Source organism: Chenopodium quinoa, unplaced genomic scaffold (assembly GCF_001683475.1).
Source record: "Chenopodium quinoa cultivar QQ74 unplaced genomic scaffold, ASM168347v1, whole genome shotgun sequence".
Classification (NCBI taxonomy): domain Eukaryota; kingdom Viridiplantae; phylum Streptophyta; class Magnoliopsida; order Caryophyllales; family Amaranthaceae; genus Chenopodium; species Chenopodium quinoa.
In genome coordinates this window covers 139,792-150,404 of record NW_018745419.1, presented here as the reverse complement: position 1 = coordinate 150,404, position 10,613 = coordinate 139,792, and the positions used below count along the sequence as shown (strand labels likewise).

The 10,613-nt window shown below is 33.5% G+C and overlaps 1 protein-coding gene across 1 annotated transcript; it reads left to right on the top strand.

The window, feature by feature from the left end:
- The first annotated feature begins 2,289 nt into the window (after nucleotides 1–2,289).
- Nucleotides 2,290–10,063, top strand: LOC110713525 (tRNA (guanine-N(7)-)-methyltransferase-like). Its single transcript, XM_021891973.1, has 4 exons — nucleotides 2,290–2,823; nucleotides 7,300–7,384; nucleotides 8,753–8,851; nucleotides 9,199–10,063. Exons 1-4 carry the CDS (start codon nucleotides 2,789–2,791, stop codon nucleotides 9,454–9,456), a joined length of 477 nt encoding a protein of 158 aa, XP_021747665.1. The 5' UTR covers nucleotides 2,290–2,788; the 3' UTR covers nucleotides 9,457–10,063.
- The last annotated feature ends 550 nt before the right edge of the window (nucleotides 10,064–10,613 follow it).

Here is a 10,613-nt window from a genome sequence, read left to right as displayed (position 1 = left end):
TGCCGAGATTGGTGTTTTGAGATGTCAAATTGTTAATAGCATTGAGAGCATCAACACTCGTAGTATAATTTTATACCACGGTGTAAAAACTCATTAAAAACATGCAATTTTTTACTACATAGGTGGTATAAAACTATACAATTTGATGGTATATACCATCCCATGGTAAACAATTGCTTTAGTCCCCGTGAAACATGAACAAACTAGGTCACGGCATGTGGCTTAATTATCATGTATCTTTTATTTTTTTTTTTCACTTGCATTTTAAGAAAAAAAATTATAAAGTAAAAAATTATAAAAAAATTACCGTTGTTCATAATTTTTCAAGACCTACACATAGAAACCCATATTGATATCGTTTTATATTTTTTCGAATTCACTTTTTACTACATAAATTGCTTATTTTATTTAATTAACTTTACAAACATTAATTAGTTATTTCCAATAATAAAATGAAATATAATTATTTTTAAATTAAGTGTATTATTAATACAAATAGGAGAGAGAAAGTGTGGTAGTAAACTTTTTTTATACCATGGAAGGGATGATTTTTGGAGAAAGTATATTGTATTGTGGTATAGATGATGTGGAGGAGTGAGAAAGTGGTAGAGAGAGAGGGATGGTATAAATTTTTATACCATGAGTGATGATGGTCTGAGGTGATTGGTGGAGTAAATCACATTCCCTTATATTCTTGAGGACTCCCTTTCCCCTTCTTGCCAATCCATATGGTACCTCAGAACATTCTCTATGATCTTTATCACTTGCTTCTCTGTCTTATTCATTATCAATCCACCGGCTGCATCCAAACTAGTCTTCCCTTGGGGCTAAATGCTCCATAGAAAATTTGAAGCACATGGTATGTGGGAATACCATGATGAAGACACTCCTTTTGATATTCTCTATACCTTTCCAATGACTCATATATGGTTTCACTAGCTCTTTGCCGGAAGCCTTGGATCAATGCCCTTGCTTCGGCCATCTACTATTGAGAGTAGAATCTCGCTAGGAAAGTCGTGGTGACTTCATCCTAAGTTCTCAAAGAATTGGGCCTTATCTCCTTCTCAAGCCACTCAAGAGCTCTTCCTGTTAGGGAGAAATGAAAAAGCTTTAATCTCAGAATCTCTTCAGAGACCCCGTTCACCTTGATAGTGTTACAATCTCAAACTTGTTCAAGTGTGCAAGGGGGTCTCGAGCTTTGCTCCACTAAATTGCCTCCTTTCAATCAAACTTATCATCACGAGCTGAATCTAAAAAACATTAGTCGGAGTTGTTGGAAGAGCAACCCCACTTGAAGCTCTAAGCTTCTGGAGTTCCAAAGGTCTTTGTGGTGGTGGTTCACCCATTTTTTCTTGTTGTTCCTCGAAATTGAACTCTGTAGTTGGGGAAGTATTCAAGGGCCTAGAGTCGGCTCTCCTTTTTCTTCTATAAGTTTGTTAAATCTCTGGATCGTAAGGTGATGGGTTCTGCGCATACACATACAACAATTGCAATTTGCAACAAGGCTATATATATAGCCAAAAAGAAACAAACTCTTTTTGTATTTTTCTTTTATTGATGAACTAGACTCAAGCCCTATATATTGCCATTAAGCCCAAAATCAAGGGTAGCTACTCCTATCAAAGTGAACTAACAAACAATCTCATGTAATCAATTCAATCATCAATACTTATCCCAAAGTCACTTAATTAACCATTAGATTGAGTTTTACCCAAGCCCTAGCAAAGAGGACTACTCACAACACATTGTGAGTAACATGCAAAGTACTAAGCAGTTGCGTATCAAAGCAATTAGGAATTCCGAACTATGGGTTCGAAATCTTAAAAAAAAAACGATGATCATATATTAATTAAGGACATTTTGTGAAAAACTACCTTATAAAACACTTTTTTGCGAAAAACTATCTAATAAAAAAAATGTTGTAAGAAACTACTTTATAAGAGGGTAATGTTGTAAGAAACTACCTTGGCCGAAAAGTCATTGTTGACTTTTATTTTCCGGTGTTGACCACATCACGTGCCAATTAAGGAAAAAGGAGGGAAATGGTGAATTAAAAGTCACGTGATTGGCACGTGGTGTGGTCAACGCTGGAAAATGAAAGTTAACGGTGACTTTCTGACCAACGTTTGACGTTATAGAACATGGTACGGGAACGGAAACGTGGTACGTAGGTTATAGAGTTCCCGGATCATTTGGTTATTTCCTTGAATACATATATATAATCTGATTTCTTTGAAAAAAAAAATGGAAATTAAAAGTTGAAAGTGAAATTAAAAACAATACTTTGGATGATATGGGTTTTTGTTACGTGAAAAATTGATAGATTTTCTTTGTTTAAAAAAATAAAGTTAAGATATGCTCTACTAGTTGTACTCTACTAACTGAGTGCAATATTAAATTATTAAGTGGAGACACGGAATACTAAGAATTAAAAACAATTAAGAAAAAAAAAAAAGATAAAAAAGAGGGTCCACAATTTTTTATTTTTTTTATTAGGTTAAGATGTAGTCAGCCGTCATCTTCCTCTTGCCTTCATATTTCTTCATCTTCCTCCATTAAAAGCTTCGATTAAACCTCAAAACTTTAAACAAAAAAATTACAGCTGCAATTCAAGAAAGAACTAGAAGGTTCCTAACTTCCTACACTCACAAATGGGTACTCCATCAAAGACGAACTGGATCCTGAACCATCACGAACCGGAACGAGTCACTTCTGCGTTTCGGGACTCACGATCTAGTTCGCAGAACGCGCCATCGTCCTGCGTTCCGTGTATCGTTGTTTCCGACCGATGGTAGTCTCTTACAACATTTACCCTTTTATAAGGTAATTTCACATTTTTTTTATTAGGTAATTTCTCGTAATAAAAAGTGATTTATATAGTAGTTTTTCACAAAATTTCCATTAATTAAATATTCAATACATAAGTTCAAATTTTTTAATTACGGATTACACAATTAAAAAAAAAAATACTACAAAAGCATTCATACGGCGAATAGCCTCGAATCTGTGACCCCCTGGTACTAAGTTAGGGTTTTAACTTTTAAGTAGTTTAATAATTGGGGAAAAGTAATTTACTAAAGATATAACTAACATGCAACAACAAATTATCAAGATCAAAAGAGATACAAAAGACTTGGAAGAACAAAATAAATTCAAAAAATAAACTAGAGAAAAGTGAAGAAGTTACTAAGATGGAGCTTCAATGTTGAATACAATTGCTGAAAACCCGAGAATAAACCTTGAAATTTGCTTCTACAATGATTAATTTGAGCAACTAATTCAATGAATTAAGTTGCTAACTAAGAGGAAAGTTGCTGAAATCTATTCTAAAACTTTCGTCCTTAATAACGAACAAAAGGGGAAGTATTTATATGTTAGGAAATATTATGCAAATTTCCTTTAGAATTAGATTAGTGGGAATAAAAATAATAATATAAACAATACAAATAAATGAGCAATATTTGTATCTCTAATTATGCTGCAAAACTTTACTAAAGAAGATATAATACACAAGTGTTCACAACACTTATTACAACTCACAACCATATGCACCCCAATTACACCCGAGAATTTTCTCTAATAATTCTCTTAAAGCTTCTCTCTATCTGCCTTATGTTTTCTTTTTGTTTTTGTGATGATTAAAAATGAAAAACAAAACGGTACTTATATATAGGCTTATGGAAGCAATGCTACCCACCTATTATTTAGCAAATGCATGAACCATTAATTTAATTTAGTAACACTAAATAAAGGCTCCTTAATCCTCTATCTTTCATATTTTTAGCATGCTAAATAAAAGCTTATATCTCAACAATCTCCCACTTGAAGACTGATTTTAATATGTCTTCACACCTTACTTCATGCAAGATAATGTTTTCGTATGTTACTAAAGTAGGCTAACTAAAGTTGAACATAACTTCAGTTTGTCAATAGTCACCGTTTTTGTTAACAAATCTGCCGGATTCTTAGTTCCTTGAATTTTCTCCAATGTTAGCACTTCATCTTCTAATAAAGATCGAATAAAATGATACCAAAGTCCAATGTGCTTTGTTCTAGAATGAAATGCTGAATTCTTTGCCTAGTGTATCGCACTTTGACTATCACTATACAAAACACTATTCTCTTGCTTGAATCCCAACTCAGTTAATAAACCTTGAAGCCATATTATCTCTTTAATAGCTTCAGTTACCGCTACATATTCAGCCTGCCTCTGTAGTGGATAGAGCAACAATCTTCTGTAATTGCGACATCCAACTAAGTGATTATATAACCCATGGTGCTTTTACGGAGATCGACTTCACCTTGTACTTTTAACCTTGTACTTTTAATTCACCTTTACCAAAGTACAAACACTTCTCTATAGTACCTCGTAGATACCTCAAAATCCACTTCACTGCTTCCCAATGAACTTTTCCTGGATACCTGCTAACAACTCCCACTGCATGTCTAATGTCCGGTCTCGTACAAACCATTACATACATCAAACTACCAATGTATGACGCATATGGAACCTTAGCCAAATAGTCTCTATCTTCCTTCGTTTGGTCCTTGGATAATCGAAAGTGACTTGCCAAGGGTGTACTAACTGGCTTGGCATCACTCATACTAAATCTCTGTAAAACACGTTTGATGTATTCTGATTGAGATAATTTCAATGTACCTTTATGCTTATCCCTTGTAATTTGCATTCCAATAATTTTCTTTGCTAGACCTTCTTATATCATCCATATAGACATGAGTGAAGAATGCATACTAACATTAGTTACTCGTTATATTTTTTCTGATTCTCAAATTCAAACTCCATCCATGAATCTGTCATTAGTGTTTTTCTTATTTCTAAATAACAAATCTTCCTTTCTCTCTCTCAATAACTCAAAAAAATTTCATTATTAGTATAATCAGAGTAACGTATCTAGCAAAGTATGGATTAGTACTCTTTAACAAATGAGCATTAAGGATGGATTGATACAATTGAGCATTAAGGATGGATTGATAGGGGAATCGGGTAAATTGAAAATTCATCAAGGGATAAAGGTTAAAATTCTAAAGTCATACATTAGGCAAGCCTCCCAAATTTCAATCAGCTTAATCCTATTTCCAATATGATTTTTGCTAGCTTTATTTGTACCATATTAATTTATTTCTAAAGCTATTAAATTGTTGAATTGTGCTAAACATACCACACAATAATTTTTTTTTAAATTTATTTTACTGTAGAAAAATATTTAAGCGTAAATTTGAGCTTAAGTGTGGATGTCTTTTAATTGTGTAGGTTTAGCTTATACAATAGTACAAAACTATGTACTACGTAAAACTAATAATGTTGCTCAAATTTTGTTACAAAGATAGATTGTTTTTTCATATAATTAAATCTGATAAATAATAAGTTTTGCATAAAATATTATCATATACAAAGTACTTAGTAATCAATACGAAATACTTAGTAAAATTTTAACGGCCCAAATTTTTGGTAGCACAGGGCCCCTAATTTGATTAAGACGGCCCTGGTCTCCACTATTTCAAATTACTTTCCATCCCTTCTTTTGTTTCATCAATTAACACCTGCAAATATCATGCACCATGGTATATTGTTTTGAACTTAACTTGAGTTCGAATGTCTTAATTGGTAAAAATTAAAGGACAAAGCATAAAACCTTGATTTATTCTAATCGTGATAAGGTACTCTTCTTCTTCCCATGGCTACCAGTCTTGCTAGCTCCCTGATATATGTCGTTATTAATATCAATTATTACCACAATATGAGCTCTCTGTTAAATCCCACCAAAGTATTTTCATTTGTACCTTATCATAAGCATTGTGTACGTCAATGAAAACCATAAGTAAATCCTTCTTATCCTAATATTTGATCTTCCTATTCCCGAGATCTTCAACATCTTCTTATCATTTGTTCAATAAATTTTTCCCAGAGTTTCATACTATTATTCTTACAAAAAGAAAGTAAAATACCTTTCCAATGGCATTTTAACTTCCCCAACAATGTCGCCAATCGTTTAACTTGACCTTTCTAAGCCTCAATAGGGATGACATCGGGCCTTTCTTCATTCCCATCTATATCAAAGTAGGGCCTCCAGTTATCCTTAATCTCTTCACACACTTACCTTTAAAAAAGTAATCTTGTTTCTTCGTACTCTAAGATGAGCAAGTCTATTAATGCCATTTTTTCAAATCCAGGCTTGCATAAAGATCCTGATTCACCTTTGCTTTTACGTCATATGGCCATCTATCGTTCTGTTTTAGCTTCTTTATCCTGTTTATACTACTTGTTGTTCTCATTCTTCTAACAACTCTTGTAACATATATTATAGAACACATGTTTGATCTTTTTCACTTGTCACTCTTCTGTGTTTCACCAATGTGTCTGTATTCGGTAGTACACTTATCTCTATTCTGTTTATTCCCTATTGAATACATATATTTATCCATATTACATGACCTCATAATTGTAGTGGACATATTATCTACAATATTTTTTTTGCTTCACCCCTAGTTGCCACTACTTAATCTTACTTTGTGGTCTTCTCTACCTTATGGCTTACTTTGTGGTCTTCTCTCACCTGGGACCACTTTACAATCAATGTTGCTCTTTCTCCTAGCATTCCTTTGAAAAAAAAAACAAAAACAAAAACAAAACATATTTGTTCAAGGGACTCAAGGACCATTTTAGGAATGTATTCCCCGTTGTTAGGACTAGCCTTAGTTAATCAAAATGTTGCACTGTTTAAAGAAAGTTTTCTATAGTTAGGACTGTTTTAATTAATTTTTTTCCAAAAACTGAAAAAATAAATCAAAAAAGAAAAGTTAAAGGCATCAAGGAGGGTCTGGTTACCTATGCAAAAGAAATGCTAGAACTTTTCAGCTCATCTACTTATTTAATAGTCAAAAAATATTTGAGACCCTGTTTATTTGTCTAATCTATCTGATAAGACATTTGCACATATATATACACTTGGGCCGTGATTTCGTAAATCTAGCACCCTTGTATAAGTTGTATTAGTCTGCAGTTTTTATGAGATCTGTATTACGGTTTGTCTTGAATTGCATACGCATAGAACTGAAGTAAGAATAGATGTTCAAGCCTTGAGTACGATTATAATCCGTCTTATTGATAGGAAACAGCACAATTACACTCAACTGAAACAGCGACTTCTGTCTATAACACGTGCATGATATGCCAATTCTCTCTTCAGTGGCTTTATTCACATTGTTCAGTCCTGTAAAATATTTAAAGACCAATTTTTAAACTAACTTGGGTTTGGTTTTGGTTTTATCTGTGATAAGACACTTCATAGGAACAAATGCTACATCAACGTTTCGGACCATTGTCTCCGGTTATCCAGGACGACTCATTCTTGTTTCAATTCAAGTAAGTAAATATAAAATTATTGTTATAATTTTTGTATATTGATATAAGGTATACGTATACCCCAGTAACCCCACTGTCAGAAACTGTGACTGATAGTGTTTCTAGAGCTGTCATATACTTTCAGCCTTTAGAACAGATTTTTCTTATTTTGTACATGCAAATGTAAATCTTCCATACCTACATTCTGAGCAATTTTTAGCTTCATTTTCCTTTGTCTAGATTGTGTTATTGTCTTTGTAGGTTTTTCACTCAAGCATTAGCGCTCAAAGTCTTAGTGTATGCGGTCATCATTGTAGCTCCACTAGGTATCCATTAATATGTTTAGTTTTGGGCTTTAGCTAGTAATGCTATATAAAACTCCAGTTATATTTATATAATTCCCCTTATCCTCTTCTCAAGTAATATGTATTTGCTATTAGCAGTAGACTATACACTCCCATGCAATCTGCTCTATCCAGAATACCAAGGCGTGGCGAAACTGCCTCTTCACGGGAGCTATCTAAACCATCAAAACTGGTGCTTAAAATTATGTAGTGCACCACTTTTCTGTTAAAATCCTACAGAATTGAGTTATTATGTGTTGTGACATCTGTGCTCGCTTGTATGCTTGTCAATTAACAAATTTCTGTATTAATTAGCACACTTCTGTCAAACTCATTGTATTTAGCATTCTTTCAGTGCAACTATGTTGGATAAGAGTGGGTACATAAAAAATAGTTTCAATCTGGGTGAACGAACAATCAAATACAATATTGGTGATCTGTATATTATAAATAAAGTTGGTAAACTTGACCCAACTTACCCATACAGATAACTAGTTTCAGATATCTGCATGAGATCTGAACTCGACCTGAACCCAGAAACCCAATCTTGTTCAAAACTGAAATTGGCTTGATTTGATAAAAATTTATCCAAAACTTAATGTGTCTAGAATGAGTATGTGATTGATTTTTTTTTTTATTCTTATATAATTAATTGATGATCGACCCAAAAATGTTGAATTCTGTTACTATGAACTAACTAAAACTAAATCAAATGCATCATTTCTCTGATGCGACTTAACACGCATCAGCCTCAATAGAATCCTAAGCTGAATTACCTGTTCGTTGCATCTGTAAGTATTCAAATTTTCATTTGGAACCCAAGCATATTTTTCCTAGACTGTGTCAGAACTAGTTTTGTTTTATGTGTTAATATATAATTTTAATAGAGCTGATTTTCTCGTAGCTAATGCCTTTCACATGGTGCACTTTGCTCTTGCTCTCTTAGACATGACTGCTTGCTAGTTTGTCACATCAAGTTTCATTGTGCTATCTTCGAAAAGATTATATATCCAGCATTCCAGCTAACTCTTTTGTTATATTACAGTGTCCTAACCCTGATTTCAATGAACCTGAGCATAGATGGAGGATGGTGAAGAGGTCGCTAGTTGAAGCCATAGCCGATGAGCTTGCTCCCGGTGGGAAGGTAGAATAATCTTACAGTACTATCTTTACCAATTCCATTCCTTTATCAATATTTTATTTCCTGGGCACCCCCTATATATTGCCTACTTGCTGTACAACTGGCACGGCTACTTTTTGACTGAGTATCTTATTGTTTTGAATCACTATGTTTATGTTGGAGGGCTTGACCAGGTGAGGGGAAAGGGGGGTGGACATCTGTTAGCTGTTAAATTGTTTACGATTCACATATTCCGTATTTGGACTACATATATCTTTGCTGCTTCTGTAAATTCAATCTTTAGTCTGCTGCTATATTTTTGACCTTCAAGCTGACATGTATAAGCTTCCCCCAATTCTGTCATATTGTAGGTGTTTCTTCAGTCAGATATTGAAGAAGTTGCGATGAGAATGTGCAAGCAATTCTTAGATGAAGGAAAGAATAAGCTTGTCATTGCCTATGATGATAAGAGTATGATAGCAGGCCCAGGAGGATGGCTTACAGAAAATCCATTTGGAGTTCGGTCTGATTGGGAACGACATGTCCTTGCTCGCGGGGCTCCCATGTGTAGATTGATGTTGTGTAAAAAGATAGCTGGTGATGTAGAAAGGCAATTATATGACACCTAATAATATTATTTTGATATTCGAATAACTACCAAGTAATTACCAATTACTGGTGATGTAGTAATTTTATTTTATTTTTATTTTTTTCAGGAAATGTACTAAATTTTAATTATTATAAGTTTTACTAATTAATAATAAAAGATGTTGCTCAAAGTTTTGCATCAGCATGCGTATCTAGAAGAAATGCTTCAATTTAAAAAATATGCGGGGAGGTGAATGTCTCAGCCTCTAGCAACTAAAGACTTTAATATCTCTAGCAAAGGACCAATCTATAAATAAAGATAGATATATATATATAAATAAATAAAAAATAAAAACAAAAAAAAATGTCACATGACTCCAATAGAAAGAAATAAAAAAAAAATTGTTTTTTGCCAACCACTTTTATAGTACAATGTCACATACTTTTGTAGTACAATGCCCCGAAAATTGCAAAGTCTAGTACTCCCTTCGTCCCCGAAAGAACGACCCATGTGGCCTAATTTTAGTCCCAAAAAGAATAATCCATCTATAACTATAACTAAAGTAGAAACCGCTGACGTCATTTTCCCCAACCTGGACACGTGTCACTTTATTATAAAAAATTTTCCATCCAAATTGTCTTGCATGTTAAACAAATATTGAAAAAAAAAACAAAAATTATTATCACTAGATAATACTAGATACATTATTGTTATTTTTATAAGTAAAAAAAATGATAATTGAAATCTATGATAATAAACTACTTTTCCTAAAATTGAGGGTAAAGATGGGCATGGGCAGTGCCGGCACGCGGGCGGCACGGGTCCGGCACGGTCCGGCACGACGGCCCACCTGTGGGCCGTGGGCCGTGTCGTGAACAAAAATCTGGGAATCGGCACGAGCACGGCACGAGGCATGGCCGGCCCATGGGTCGGCACGCCGGCACGACACGTGGCACGGCAGCGGTAATTTAATTTTTATTATATGTATTGTTGTTTTTTGCTAAATTAATAAAATTATTTATATAAACTTAAACATAATTAGATAAATAATTTTTATAACCTTAATTAAAATAAAGTTTGTTCAAAACAAAATATATTAACATTAACATAAACATAAATTAATAACATTATTTATATAAAATTAAGTTGTACTAAAAAATATTTATATATCGATTTTTTTTTACGTTCATTTTTTTT

Coding starts and splice junctions, on each gene's coding strand:
- LOC110713525 (XM_021891973.1), top strand. CDS start 2,789: ATGGTAGTCTCTTACAACATTTACCCTTTTATAAG. Junction 2,824..7,299: donor AACATTTACCCTTTTATAAG/GTAATTTCACAT, acceptor ATCTGTGATAAG/ACACTTCATAGGAACAAATG. Junction 8,852..9,198: donor AGCTTGCTCCCGGTGGGAAG/GTAGAATAATCT, acceptor GTCATATTGTAG/GTGTTTCTTCAGTCAGATAT.